Source organism: Plectropomus leopardus, chromosome 5 (genome assembly GCF_026936395.1).
Source record: "Plectropomus leopardus strain MGB_pleo_1.0 chromosome 5, ASM2693639v1, whole genome shotgun sequence".
Lineage (NCBI taxonomy): Eukaryota > Metazoa > Chordata > Actinopteri > Perciformes > Serranidae > Plectropomus > Plectropomus leopardus.
Genome location: NC_142180.1, coordinates 38,524,407 through 38,539,842, shown reverse-complemented (window position 1 = coordinate 38,539,842; position 15,436 = coordinate 38,524,407). Strand labels below are relative to the sequence as shown.

The window sequence follows — 15,436 nt, the reverse complement described above, 5'->3', positions numbered from 1 at the left end:
GCAGAGAGATGAAGAGCAGAGAGATGAAGAGCAGAGAGATGAAGAGCAGAGATGAAGAGCAGAGAGATGAAGAGCAGAGAGATGAAGAGCAGAGAGATGAAGAGCAGAGATGAAGAGCAGAGAGATGAAGAGCAGAGAGATGAAGAGCAGAGAGGAAGAGCAGAGAGATGAAGAGCAGAGAGATGAAGAGCAGAGAGATGAAGAGCAGAGAGATGAAGAGCAGAGATGAAGAGCAAAGAGATGAAGAGCAGAGAGATGAAGAGCAGAGAGATGAAGAGCAGAGAGGAAGAGCAGAGAGATGAAGAGCAGAGAGATGAAGAGCAGAGATGAAGAGCAGAGAGATGAAGAGCAGAGATGAAGAGCAGAGAGATGAAGAGCAGAGAGATGAAGAGCAGAGATGAAGAGCAGAGAGATGAAGAGCAGAGAGATGAAGAGCAGAGATGAAGAGCAGAGAGATGAAGAGCAGAGATGAAGAGCAGAGATGAAGAGCAGAGAGATGAAGAGCAGAGATGAAGAGCAGAGATGAAGAGCAGAGAGATGAAGAGCAGAGATGAAGAGCAGAGGTGAAGAGCAGAGGTGAAGAGCAGAGATGAAGAGCAGAGAGGTGAAGAGCAGAGATGAAGAGCACAGTAACGAGCGCTCAGTGTTTGTGTTATCAGACTGATTCAGGATCAGATGAGCGGAGGCTGGAAAACAGCCGCAGGAGAAACTTAGATAACGAGTTATCTAACAGACCGAGGAACAGCGAGCCAAACTCAAACTGAAGTGACAGATGATGAGACGCTCCCCGAGAGCCATCTGCTGCCGCCGAAGAGGAGGAGGAAGAGGAGGAGGAGGAGGAGGTGACAGGGGGCAGTAAACAGAGCAAACGAGGCAGACAGGTCTAAATACGATGTTTTCTGAATGGAGTTTGGTTGAAGGTGAAACGGCTCACTGAACCTAAAGTATTGTCTAAAACTATAATAATAATAATAACAATAAAATAACAACAACAATAATAATAATAATAATAATAAAAATAATAATAATAAAGTGAGCCGTTGTCGTCTTGAGCGAATGAGGTCAGTACCTTCAGAAAGCTGCATCACTGAAAGCAGAGAGAAATCATCTGTTTTATCAGTAATTGTTAGCTTGATTTCTTTCAAAAAAAATGGGAATAAGACAATAAGCAAACTAAGAAGAAATGACCTAAAGATTGCGAAAATACCTAAATATTAATCCATTCATTTCCTTCTGTTAACCGGGGGCGTGGTCGTGGGGCGGGATCGTCGGGCTGAGTCGTGGGGTGTGGTCGTGGGCGGGCGTGGTTGTGGGCGGGGCGTGGTCGTGGGGCCGAGTCGTGAGGCGGGATCGTGATGCCATCAGGCAGAGCCGAGTATTTCAGACCCGAGGCGTTCCCAGGCCGGACGAGATTTGTAAATTTACCTTAATAAAACCACAAAAAAAAGGAAAGTAAAAAACAAAATGTTGAAATGTTTCAGAATCGTGTTGTTTCTCTTTTTTTTTTGTTTTTCTGTTGTTTTATTCTGGTTTTGGTGTTTGCTGATGACGCCTCCTCCTGTGTGCTCCTGCAGGAGGCGCTGCAGGCTGTGAAGATGGCCAACGCCGTGGCTTCATACGACCAGCTGGCCCACCAGGTGGAGGCGCTCCGAAAGGAGAACTCCCACCTGAGGAGGGAGCTGGAGGACAACTCCAACCACCTGTCCAAACTGGAGACAGAGACCACCGGCATGAAGGTCAGTGTGGACACACGACACGTTTTACTGCGTCTCCGTACGTTTGATTTCTGCTGAGCTCACTGCTGTTGACTTTATCAGATCTTTTTTTAATTTTTTTTTTTTTATAGTGTTATTGCTGTCTTTATAAACCTCTCACTCATGGCAGATTTCTTTGTTTTGAATTTTATTTTTGAAAAAATCTATTTTTATTTCTTTGTTTTGAATTTTATTTTTTTAAATGATTATTATAATAGTTTTTTCTTTGTTTTTTTTTTTTATTGAACCACATTTATATGAAAATAATCAGTGAGCATGAAGTGAGTCAGAAAGAGAGAAAAATCAGGCAGAGACCCAAATCCTGCTGCACAGTAATCCCATCAGCTGACTGACTTCACACTCATAAACACACATGTACATGCACACATTCATGTGACCACACACACACACACACACACACTCACGTGTCCAGATGTTAACGACAGCTGGATTATCAGACGGAGCTCAGCTGTTTCCGTCACAATCAGGACGACTAAGACACAAACTGCAGCAGGTGAGTCTGCTGGAGGACGAGGGACATGCCTGTCTCCGAGGTCCATCTGCAGGGTCAAAGTCAGGCTGAGAACGCTCGTCTGGACATTTTGGAATACGAGGACATGAGGACAGAGACGCTCGTGTTTTGGGTTGATGACAGACCGAATCTGCCGCTCGGGGGTTTGACCTGTTTTATGGGATATTTTAAAAATCTTTCGGAGTCTTGAATGATTTTTCTGACTGAGATTTTTGGTGTTCGGATGTTGTTGTTATTATCGTTGAAGGATAAAAGCAATCGAGAGGACATTTTGCTGTTTTTTTGTTGACATTTTACTCAACATTCAGAGACCAGGCAGCAGGACTGAGGAGGTCTATATCCGAACATTTTTCTCGCTTTCAGATCAGTTTCAGATATTTCAGTTTCTGTAGCGAAGCTTGAGGTGACACTTCCTGTTGGTAAACCTGTTTGTTGTTGTTGTTGTTGATGATGATGTTGTTGTTGTTGATGATGTTGTTGATGTTGTTGTTGATGTTGTTGTTGTTGATGTTGTTGCTGTTATTGTTGCTGTTGTTGTTGTTGATGTTGTTGCTGTTATTGTTGCTGTTGTTGTTGATGATGTTGTTGCTGTTGTTGTTGTTGCTGTTGTTGTTGTTGTTGCTGTTGTTATTGTTGCTGTTGTTGATGTTGTTGCTGCTGATAGTGTTGCTGTTGTTGTTGATGTTGTTGATGTTGATGTTGATGTTGCTGTTGCTGTTGTTAATGTTGTTGATGTTGTTGTTGTTGATGTTGATGTTGATGTTGCTGTTGCTGTTGTTAATGTTGTTGATGTTGTTGTTAATGTTGTTGCTGTTGCTGTTGCTGTTGTTGTTGATGTTGTTGTTGATGTTGTCGTTGTTGATGTTGCTGTTGTTGCTGTTGTTGATGTTGCTGTTGTTGATGTTGTTGTTGCTGTTGTTGTTGATGTTGATGTTGTTGATGTTGTTGTTGCTGTTGTTGCTGTTGTTGTTGATGTTGTTGCTGTTGTCGATGTTGTTGTTGCTGTTGTTGCTGTTGTTGTTGCTGTTGTTGATGTTGTTGCTGTTGTTGCTGTTGTTGTTGTTGCTGCTGTTGTTGTTGTTGTTGTTGTTGCTGTTGTTGTTGCTGTTGTTGTTGTTGTTGTTGTTGCTGTTGTTGATGTTGTTGTTGATGTTGTTGCTGTTGTTGATGTTGTTGTTGCTGTTGTTGCTGTTGTTGTTGATGTTGTTGTTGCTGTTGTTGCTGTTGTTGCTGTTGTTGTTGATGTTGATGTTGTTGTTGCTGTTGTTGATGTTGTTGATGTTGTTGCTGTTGTTGCTGTTGTTGTTGATGTTGTTGCTGTTGTTGATGTTGTTGTTGCTGTTGTTGCTGTTGTTGCAGGAGGTGCTGAGGCAGCTGCAGAGTAAACTGGAGCAGGAGGCGGGAACTCTGGCCTCGTCTGGGAGGAGCGACGTGCTGCACCAGCTCAAAGGTGCGGATCAGTTATATGGTTTCCATCATCCGACAGAGAAGTAAAGAGGTGTAATGTCCCTTTAATTAAAGTCCTGCTCTGCATAGACGGAGGTGATTGGACTCGTTTGGCTCTGGAGGCTCCGCAGGGGCCAATTATGTGGAGAGAATGAATCGACTCAATCAGCTTATTTGAGTGGCTGCAGCTGCTCGGCCCCGTTACGAATGGATCCAATTAAAACAGTTAATTTATGTCAATGAACTGAAATTAAGTTTTATTTGATTGAAAACAACAACAGCTGATGAGAAAATCAGGTTACAGCCGCTCTGTCTGTCAGGAGAAAGAGAAGGAAGGAGGAAGGACGGAGAGAAACAAAGGAAAGGAAAGAAAGGAAATTTATAAGGGGGACGTTACTCATTTTTAAAATTCATATGTTCCTCTAAGTCAGTGCACAAATATAAGTATACATGAACAAATCTCTCCTAAATCCAAAATGTAGAGATTTAAATTCAGCTTTCTGATGTTACAGGGTATAAACTCTGCAGCTGCTCGACATACGATGAACGGTTAAAGATGTTCTGACGACACCAAACATTTTGTTACGATGTGATACAGGAACAACATGATGCATTATGATGAGATACGTTAGGATACGTTACTTTACAATACAATGTGATATAGATATTATACAGATACAGCATACATATATGATATGATATGATACAGTAGCATAGGATAGGATATGGTACAACAGGATACGTTATGAGATGATATGGTACATAACGATATGTTATGTTATAATACGATATGATAGGGTACAGACATGATATGATATGATATGATATGATATGATATGATATGATATATCATACATGACAATATGATACGATACGTAATGAGACAGAATGATGTGTTACGATGTGTTACGATGTGATGCGATGTGATGTGTTACGATGCGATGCGATGTGATGTGTTACGATGTGATAGGATGCGATACGATGCGCACTTCACTGTCCCTGTAGGGAAATTTGTCTTGGACTCAGATGTTGTGCCCATAAATGCCTTCAAAGTCACAAAGTCAGACAGAGAAGTTAATCAACAGTGAAACTGATCAACCAGATGGTCTGAATGCCTGATTATTAATTATTGATCCCTCAGAGCTCCACATGGACCTCACCAACTACTACGAACTCAAGCACCAACCTCACAACCTGCGGCTGCTGACGGGCGGCCTGGGAGGGGCGGGGCTAACAGGTGTAGGAGGGGCGGGGCCATCTGGCATCGGAGGGGCGGAGCTTGAGGACCGTCTGGCTCTACCTCCGTCCTCCTGCTCCTCCTCCTCTGCGGCGGTGAGCAGAGCCAGAAGTCCGCTCAGAGCGCCGTCCCGTCTGAGTGCGGCGTCCGGTGGGGAATCTGCTGCCGTGATGCTGCAGCATCACTTCCTGGACGGAGCCCCGCCCAAAACAGCGGTGATCAGTGGAGCAGATGGACGAATGAGCGACCACCACCTGGAGGAGCTGTACAAGGAGAGGTCAGCTGATCCGCTCAGCTCCCCCTTTAACTTCAAAATAAGTTCATCACAATCTTATTTTAGAAATATAAGTTTTACTGAAAGATGCAACAGTTTCTCAGATGCATGAATATTTTCATCTGTGCATGAAAATATAGATTTAAGATATGCACAAATGTACCTCTAGAAAAAAATGTTTCTTATAAACCAAAAAAAACAAAAACAAAAACTTATGAACAGAAACAAGTAAAATTTTGATAATGACATGAATAATTTCACTAATAGTAAACCTAAAATATAATAAAAGAAATAATTAAATATATATATAACATAACAAATCATGTAAATAAATAAATACACATTATTTACTGTTGAGTTTGTTTAAAAGGGACACAAATGTAAATATGCAGAGTTAGCAGGATTCTAATCAACATCTGTAGTCCCTCAGCAGGTAACAGATAATAGAAATATCAAGAAAGAAAAAGGAAAAAAATAATTCAACACAGAGGACAAAAGTGCAGAACAGTATCATTATGAAGTGTATGGCAGAAAGTGTGTGGTAAAAAGTACTCAGTAAACACATGCTGGTTGCGCTCATGTATCATGGATCACGACATTCTGTACAAACATAAAATAGTGAAATAAAATTAAAAATAATTGTATTTCTGTATCTGGTCATGTTTTCTCACTTTAAATTGTCAAATTGTGGGAGTTTTGTGATTGTGTTTCCCCAAACTTTATTGAATATATTCAATACATGGAGTATGTACAGTCCAGATTTTCATTTTAAAAGTTGTAGAAAATTTATTTCATAATAGAAAAATAACTTATAAATACATTTAATTGCATGGCAGATAAATAAAAAGTAGGGAAAGAAACATAATGAAAACAAAACCTTGAAATAAAATGTCAATGTCCAATGTCAAAAAGTGTCAATAATCTAATAGACGATGTATGCGTGTCCGTCTGCAGGAACCTCCTGCTGGGGGAGATCGACCGCGAGGAGCGGGAGCGCTGCTGGTACTTCAGCCAGCTGGAGGCGCTGTCGCAGAGACTGGCTCAGCTGCCTCGCATCGACACGGTGAGCACACACACACACACACAGCCCCCCTCTGTACTGCAGGCAGGAAGTTGACTCTGTACTATTTTTGTCAAAAGAAAGTGTAAATCTGTGACCTCTGTGACCTCTGACCTCTGACCTGCGTGTCGTCGTTGCTGTAGTTTTCTCTGCAGATGGATCTGATCCGGCAGCAGCTGGAGTTTGAGGCTCAGCAGGTTCGCTCTGTGATGGAGGAGCGTTTCGGCACCAGTGACGAGATGGTGCAGAGGACGCAGGTGAGAGCGAGGCTGCTGATTGGACGGTCCTGTGCACCTTCAGCCACAGCTGATTCTGTCTTCAAGGAGTTTTATGAACAACACATTAAAATCTAGATTCATTTGATTAAAATACATTGTTGAATCTTTGTTGACGGGAGGAGCACAGACAGCTGGCTGGTGGAAACACAGCACATCTGGAAGTGTCTGAACTGTGTGTGTGTGTGTGTGTGTTTGTGTTTTGCAGATGCGTGTTGCTCGTCTGGAGCAGCTGGAGAAGGAGCTGCAGGAGGCCCGAGGGAGTCAAGAGACCCAGCTGCAGGTGAGACATATACACAGTAACACACACACTAAATACACAGACAGATGGATCGTGCAAACACGAGTGCACAGACACACTCACACACTCGCATAACAGCAAATACTAACGATCGACTCTCTGCAAAATACAGCTCAGTAAACAGAAAACGGGCTCTTTAAATGTTTTGTCTGTTGTTTCAAAGGAATCTCCGACTTGTTGAGATACGATAAGGCAAGACAAAATAAGATTTTCAAGAAACAGTGTCTTTTGGTTCCAGCTGAGAATTAACTTTTCAGGTTCTGAACCAATTTTGGTCAAAATACTCTGAATGGTTCAAAATTAGGTGCAGGAACCAGAACGACGCCAGTTCCATGTTGGTGAAAAAGGGTTTCACTGCAGCAGTCGCTCCCAGTCTAACTCCACCTGACACAGTGACACCGAGCCGTTATAGGCCCAGACCCAGAACCCGGGGTACAGGGGCTCGAAGAAACTGGAGGTGAAGGTGTGAAGGTGGACCATGGCGTCCTGAGAGACGCAGTAGAAGGACAGTGATCCTGCAGACCAGTTCAGGTAAACCCCGACTCTGTGTGTGAAGGGTCGGGGTGAGCAGGACCTGAACCTCCTGTTACGGTGGCACGGTGTGTAGCTTCCCTCCGAACACTCCAGACTCCAGGACCGCTCGTTGAGTCCCAGCAGAGAGTTCGCCGTGTCTCCGTGTCTGGAGATGCTGTTGTAGGTGACGCCGATGTCAGCGCCTCCGCTCCACTCCACCTCCCAGTACACCGAGTCCAGCAGCCCCTCCCTGCACAGGACCTGAGGGCAGCCCTGGAACCGGTCCGGGTGGTCTGAGGGCTGGTGGTCTGACCATACGCGAGTCGCCGTCCTGTTGCAGTCAGTCAGGTGGAGCTCCGAGTTGGCAGTGTTAGGGTCAAAGGTCAAATAACAGGCAACTGGGGAGTAAAACAACAAAGATTAGTCAATTTAGCAATTAAGCTTTTATATTTTAAGAATCATTTGATTATTTTCTCCAGTAAAATCTCCAAATATTTTCTGGTTTCTGCTGCTTTTCTGTTTCCTATCTTGAATTCCTTCACGTTTTTACACTGTCAGCCAGACTTAACCAACTAAAGAATCATGTTGGATTTTTGAGATTTTATAAACAAAAACGATAACGAAATCAATCGCAAAATAACTTTTCCTCGTTGAAATATGAGACGTAGTCCATAGAATGCATTCCAGCCGTGTTTTGACAGACAACACGAACAGCCAATGATAATAAGAATAGCGCTGCGGAGAACCAAATGCAGTGAAGGACTTTGAGTGTAAAACAGCTGAGTGTTTGACAGCCACAGCATTTCATCATGGCGGCTCAAACAGCCGATGGTCCGACAGCAGCGCAGTGAGACAGACAAACAGAGCGCAGCTTCTCCTCACAGCACCAAAGTGTCTGAAACAGACACATCTGCAGAGGTGAAAGTGACTTCTTTAGACTCTACAGACGACTTTGTGTTAGTTTCAGCTTTAATCAGACTTTGGATGAATTATTTAGAAACACCAGGAGGCATCGCTCATCCAGCCGCTCGCGCTGAGCTCTCATTATTATTACCAGGGGCAGATGTAATGTTTTGGGGGCCCGGGGCCACAAGCACATGAGCTTATTTTCAGCCTTTCTATTTTAGTAACTGGACCTCTTTGAATTTTAGTAGAATAGGTCCTCCAGCTGGTGATGCCTGTTCTACAGTATGCTTGTCATGTTCAATGTCTGACAGAAAATAAATATTTAAGTTTAGGGGTTGGCTTCAGTCAGTTGTGATTAGTGGTGAAAAATGTAATATTTATTTTATTTAATTGTATTATTTAATTGTTATTTGGGCAAAAGGTGATAACAAAGCAATGAGTTTGTGATCTTTGGCTAAGTTTTCATGTAGTATTCAGTCCCAAACACTCTGACTGCTGCAAATATTAAAGCTCTACGCAGATGATACTGTTATGTTTATTAAAGATGCAGAGACAAAATGTAGAATAAATCCTCAATATGTGAGGCAGACAGATAAAATAAAGACCGTGTGATCTTACAGTTCTTCACTGACCACAAGTCCTCTCCCGGCTGATTCCTGCAAAAGCAGAAAAAAACCCAAATCAGACAACTGAGCATGACATATAACATTTTACTTTTAGATTTTACTGTAAACAGCGTTACATTTGGTTCAGCTCACCTCGAGTCATCTTTTTTTGGGTCTCTAACACTAAAGAGTGTGATCCCAGAGGACACAGGCTCCCAGGGAGGACTCTCTGATGGATTTTCTTCCTCTATTTCTTGTTTCTCTTCTTCTTCTCTGCCTGTCTTCTCATCTTCCACTGAATTGTCATCACTCCTGTCTTCTCGCTCACATCTCTGCTCGGCTGTAGAGTTAATAAACTTTACAGTCAGTGTTCATTTTTGGCAGCAATTTTAGATTTAGTCTTGAAACGGACGTTTTAGTCATTTTTATCCTTCACAGTTTTAGCTGAAAATTCCTGACATTTTAGTTCACTGCACTGACCTCCATGTCATTTCTTTTGGCCAAGATGTTTTTACTGTTTAAACTAACTTACTGTTATAAGCAATTAGAATCAAGGTGGCAGACTGCATGAAAAATTCATCTAGACCTTTTTTTTTTTTTTTTTTTACATGAAATATGTAAGTAAATGTAACTGTTAGTCTTTATTTATGTATAATTTATGTCAAAGAGTTCAGTTTATTTAAAATTTTGTTATATTTACTTGATTTTGTGAAGTTGTTGACATCTAAAAATGACAAGTGAAATTAAAGCAATCTTTCTAATTCCTTGCAACTTCAGTAACTTAAGTTTACGGTGCTGCATATCTGTATGATGCAGGTTCCAAACTAGTGAATCATATCTGTATTTTCTTAAACATGTTAACAAAACAAAACTCGCACATCTCCAAACTTCATCATTTGCAAAATCCTCTTCGTCATGGTCAAGTTAAATCAGAATAACTTGGCTTACTGAAATCGCTGACGCTTAGAAAGAACAAGGTAATTTCACTTATTATTTTTTAATTTGCAACGATTTCAGAAATTAAGTAAATACAACTAAAATTCAAGTAAACTTAACACTTCAACTTAAAGTAAACTTAAATTAAAATAAGTAGATATATTTACTTTCCTCTTTAAAGGCAGCTGGTTTCCAAGATTATCTTAAGTAAAATCAACTTGTCAGATTTTACAGTGAAAGCTCAAAATATCTGTATTTATGCTCTCAAACACTTTGACAGCACAAATAACTAATTTGATATAACCAGGATTTGTACTCTGTTTAGTTTTACAGTGAAAAGATTCAGCCTACCTGTCAGCAATGTAGGAATCACTTCCTCACTTTGTTGTGTTTCAGAGACACTTTCAGTTTTCTCCTCAGAGACAGTTAAATCCACCTCACTGTCCTCCACCTTGTCCTTCATGTTGTTGACTTTCTGGACATTGTCTGCCTCTGTGTTGCACTCGTCCAATTGTTCCTCGCTCGTCTCTGGAAATGTCTTCGCCTTCACCTCACCGTTCTCTGCTTTTGGAGAAGGTTTTCCGAACAGACTCTGGAAAAATGGCTCATCGACTTTTTCCGGTTTTATCTTGACGTTGCTGCATGAGTCTTCTTTGGCAGTGGTGTCCTTGTTTTCTCTCTCCTTTGAAAGACTGATTCTGAAGATGTTTGAGAGGTCGTCTTTGAAATTAAGAAAGCTCAGACGATTGATCGTCTTCTCTGCCGGCAGACTGGTTTTAGGATCTGTGGATTTTGTCTCTTTGGAGGAGCTGAAGACGCTGGTCACGTCTTCTTTTAACTGGCTCAAGTCCTCTTTCAAGAGGTCGAGTGTACTGCTGGCAGGTTTATTTTCTGCCTGACTTGTCGGGTTTGTATCTTTGTCCCTGAACACCTTCAACACCTCTTCTTTAAACTGACTGAAGTCCTCTTTGAGAAAACTCAGCGGGCTTATGGACCGTTTATCCCTCTGACTCGTTATAAGAAGGTCTTTTGTCCTCATGTTTGTGTCCTTTTGGTCTTCAGGGTCACATTCATTGGTCACCTCATCCTCTTGTATTTCTGACTCTTTCTGGTCTTTTTGCAGTGAGGGTTCCTCAGCAGAACGTATTTGTTTGCCTGTATCATCCGAGGCTTCAGAAAGAATCTGTATCATTAGATAAATGAAATTAAGTAGAGTTATTAACATGTACAAAAAATGCTCACTGACAAGAGAAATTCTCTTCATTCTCCATGAAAAAGATTGATAAATAAGATAAACGATGACTAATAATAAAAAAATTAAAATGTATCATCAGAGAAACAGTGGACTGAGAATAGAGCCTTGTGGAACACCACAATTAATCTGATCTGTATACAGCAGAGAAAGTTCATTAGGGATGTATATTCATACATTTAGATACTCTTTAAATTTTATGCTACGTTTTACCTCCGCCCAACTAAAATGCAGAGGCAAATATACTTTAAACTCCACTGCATTTGTTTTCATGAATAAACACCAGCTATTTCTTTAACTCTGTTGTGCGCCCTTTATTTTATTTTATTTTTACATCACCATAGCATTTAAATCGTAGATTTATGCACAAAGAGTGCTGTGTTTAAAATTTGCAACACCTAACCTCGGTAGACTTTTAAAAATTAATATGGTAAAGAAAAAAATGCACAGAAGTAGATCCACACAAAATACAACATGGCTAGTTTATGTAAAGTTAAATAATTTGGGTTAAGAATTTTTAATAATTATATAAAACAGTGAAAAGCATAAAATCCAACAATCAGAGAGGCCAGGTGTAGAACTTGATTAATGATTTCAACACATTTAAAAAGCTGTGACAGATTTTGGTTTTCAGGTCTAATGTTATGTTGAGCTCTCCACACGTCCCAGTTAACGTTCAGACTTGTTTAAAATGAATCTGATAATCCGAATCACAGAGTCTCAGACAGATACTCACGGCTGCCTCAGCCTCCATGTTTGTGTCTGTTTTGTCCTTTAAAACACAACAAAGTGGCTAAAAAGCATAAATGCAGATCTGTGTCCTCAGTCTGAGTGCTGTAATCTCTGTCTCTGTCTGTGTTTGAAAGCACCGTCGTCCTTCTTACATTCGGCTGAACATGTTTCTGGTCCGACCAGTTTGTCTCCATATTTCAGTCTGACTGCTCAGCTGCTGATTGGCTGACGAATGCAGAAGTTTGGGTCGTTTGTCTCTGGCTGTTTCTGCTTTTAAGAAAGATGAGGAACAATCCTGCAGAGTGAGATTTCAGCTGCTCTGCATGTTCCTTAAAGAGTTAATTCAGGTTTTAGGGGAAAGATTAGAACCAGGACCTGGATTAAGTTATAGTTTGGTGTATTCTTAAAGTTATTATATTCAGTTTATGCTTACTGCACTCTTACTTATTCTTTTAAAACATGAAAGTCACAGCAGTGTGTCTATATATATATATCAGGAAATTTGTTCAAAAACACAGGGAAGCAAAAAAAAAATTGGATCAATAAAATATAAAAAAGGTGGGAAAACAAACAAAAAACAAAAACAAAAAAAGATGCTGAAAAGAATTATTTAAATGTATTTGTTATATTTATTTTGTAATATTCTGTAAAATTTACAAGTCAAGTAATTATAAATGTAGTTTTCCGGACATTTTTAATATATTTTTTCGATAATTTCCTAATAATTCCTGCTTTTTTTTCGTTTGTTTGTTTTTTTAAACTAATTTTCAGGTAATTTTCTGATCACATGCTACTAATTTCTTGTAATTTGTGAGACATTTCTTGACAAGTTTCTTGACGCCCCAACTGATTTGAGAGTCAAATAGCTTGTAAAAGTTGTCTAAACGCAGCACAAGAAAACTGATGTTGTTCCAGGTTTCAAAGAGTTAAAGCTGCTTAAGTGATTTTTTGGCAACTTGTTTTTAAGTCAAACAATCTAACATCTGACGTATTATAAATTATAAATAGTTGATTCTAACAGCAAACAGCTGCCTACATCCTAATCCAGCAGACAGAATTCACCGTTTGTTATATTAATACTCATGAGATGTTAAAAGGCAAAGCAACTGAAAAAAATAACACAGCTGAGATTTTATTATGCTGATTAGTTGGGGGGTCTGACATTATGAATAATTAATTATCTCAGCTGTGCTCATGAAATATTTAGCAGGGTGAACTCAGTGTGACCTTTGACCTACAAAACAAAATTAATCCTGAAAAACAAAAACGTTTTTCATTTTACTGATGGGAACATTTACTGTGAAATGCAGTTAAATAATAAAAATACTTTAGTTTGGCTATACATATTATTGTATACTGTTACAAAAAGTCTTACTTTTAAAATTAAAAGTATGAAAAGTCTTACTACTAAGACAGTTCAAAGCAACATAAACGTTTTAAGTTATTTATGTAAAAACGTACATTTAGGATCCAGCGGGTCGGAGTTAGGGTACCTACATTTTCATTCATTTATAATCACCTGAAAGTAATAATTGTCGTGTTTTCGTAAGTAGAATGAGCCGTTTATATCTCCATACCAAGCAGGTCCTCTTCCTTGGAGTCCGACTCCTGCGTCACCAGACTGAATTGGTGGAGAAAAAGCCAATTAGTGCTGATCAGGGCCAAGGGCAATGGTCGCTCATTGAGAGCCCAACTACGTCCAACTGTTGGTTTGGTGTGTCAGGGCCCTAATACATATCAATAACGCAAGAAGATTGGTCAACCCGTGTTAAATTATTTGATTACAAATTAACTTATATCTGCATATCTAATTCAGACAAACCATTTAAATTGAAAAAACAGTGGACCAAGCATAGAGCCTTGAGGAACACCAAAGGCTGGAAATAATAAGTAGTCAGTCAAATACTGTATTAAATACAATTTTGGGGCACTTGTACTTCACTTGAGTATTTACATTTCCTGCTACCTCATTATTCTCCTCCTCTGTGTCACATATGGCAAGTACTAGGCTATACTTTTTAATATACTACTGCTACTGCTACTTGCTTCACAGATTCACATTATTATTAGGCAAGGCAAGGCAAGGCAAGTTTATTTGTATAGCACGTTTCAGCAACAAGGCAATTCAAGGTGCTTCACACAGAACATTGAAATACAACAACAGGGGGAAAGGAAACACATTTAAAACATTATAAAAGAAGCATGTAAAAGGTGATTAAAAACAGCAAGTGGGAAAACAACAGATAAAACCCAAAAATATAAAAACACATATATTAAAATAAGAATTGCAGTGCAGAGTTTCGAAGTAAAATATAAAATTAAAAAAGTAAAAAGCCTTTTAGTCAAAGGCAGCAGTGAACAGGTGAGTCTTTAACCTTGACTTAAAAGAAGTCAGACTCTCAGCAGACCTGATATTTTCTGGTAGTTTGTTCCAGATATACGGAGCATAGAAACTGAATGCTGATTCTCCATGTTTAGTTCTGACTTTTGGAGCACAGAGCAGACCTGCACCAGATGACCTGAGTGGTCTTGATGGTTCATACTGGACTAGAAGGTCTTTGATGTATTTTGGGCCTAAACCATTCAGTGCTTTATATGCTAGCAAGAGAGTTTTAAAGTCTATTCTCTGAGAGACAGGGAGCCAGTGTAGAGACCTCAGAACTGGAGTGATGTGGTCCGCTCTCTTGGTCTTAGTAAGGACTCGAGCAGCAGCGTTCTGGATCAGCTGCAATTGTCTGATTGACTTTTTAGGCAGACCAGAGAAGATACTGTTACAGTAGTCAACTCGACTAAAGATCAATGCATGGACAAGTTTTTCAAGGTCCTGCTGCGACATCAGACCTTTAATCCTAGAAATATTCTTGAGGTGATAGTAAGCTGGCTTTGTAATTGTTTGTGTGTTTTTTAAAATTCAGGTCTGAATCCATGACAACACCCAGATTCCTGGCCTGGTCTGAGGTTTTTAACTGAAGTGACTGGAGCTGCATGCTGATTTTAAGACGCTCCTCCTTGGGTCCAAAAACAACTACCTCAGTTTTTCCTCTGTTTAACTGAAGAAAGTTATGGCACATCCATTCAGATATTTGCTCCATGCATTTACCCAGTGCTTGTATGGGGCTATGGTCACCTGGGGACTATTACAGAATATAATCAATAATAAATTGTACTGTATTGTTATATATGAATAAAGTCACTAAAATGAGCTCCATCTTTAGCAGCTGCAACATTAAACTGATCAACACATTACAGTTATATAATAGATATTATTCTGTAGAATTAGTACTTTTGCATTTGTTTGGGTTTGGGTTTTTCTTTTAGTGAAGTCAATTTTGAAGTTGGACTTTCACTTGTAACAGAGTATTTTAACATTGTGGTATTACTACTTCTAAAATATCTTAGTACTCTTGCCATCACTGAGTGTCAAAGTTACATTAATTTATATGTAGATAAAATAAAATAAAAACAGAAACAAAAAATCCACAATAATGAATTGCAACTTAAGTAAAATAAAGTGGAGAAAAGACTCTGGCCTGTTTTAATTTAACATGCAGACAATAACAATAAACTAACTGTGAATTATTAGGACTGAATACAATCAAATTAGACCAATCAA

At 39.7% G+C, this 15,436-nt stretch overlaps 2 protein-coding genes across 4 annotated transcripts in view; one reads left to right on the top strand and one right to left on the bottom strand.

The window, feature by feature from the left end:
* The window catches only part of apc2 (APC regulator of WNT signaling pathway 2), an 89,360-nt gene that overhangs the window by 12,940 nt on the left and 60,984 nt on the right, over positions 1-15,436 (top strand). For all 3 annotated transcript variants that reach the window (XM_042483799.2, XM_088078181.1, XM_088078182.1), the window contains exons 2-7: positions 1,575-1,736; positions 3,646-3,736; positions 4,874-5,246; positions 6,198-6,306; positions 6,447-6,560; positions 6,787-6,861. In XM_042483799.2, coding sequence (XP_042339733.1) covers positions 1,596-1,736; positions 3,646-3,736; positions 4,874-5,246; positions 6,198-6,306; positions 6,447-6,560; positions 6,787-6,861 — 903 coding nt within the window. In that variant the 5' untranslated portion in view covers positions 1,575-1,595. The remainder of the gene's footprint in view (positions 1-1,574; positions 1,737-3,645; positions 3,737-4,873; positions 5,247-6,197; positions 6,307-6,446; positions 6,561-6,786; positions 6,862-15,436) is intronic.
* Positions 5,921-12,659, bottom strand: LOC121941068 (uncharacterized). Its single transcript, XM_042483782.2, has 5 exons — positions 11,828-12,659; positions 10,191-11,022; positions 9,057-9,243; positions 8,917-8,954; positions 5,921-7,790 (listed from the first exon to the last, which is right to left on the bottom strand). The coding sequence occupies exons 1-5, from the start codon at positions 11,843-11,845 to the stop codon at positions 7,231-7,233; spliced, it is 1,635 nt and encodes a 544-aa protein (XP_042339716.1). The 5' UTR covers positions 11,846-12,659; the 3' UTR covers positions 5,921-7,230.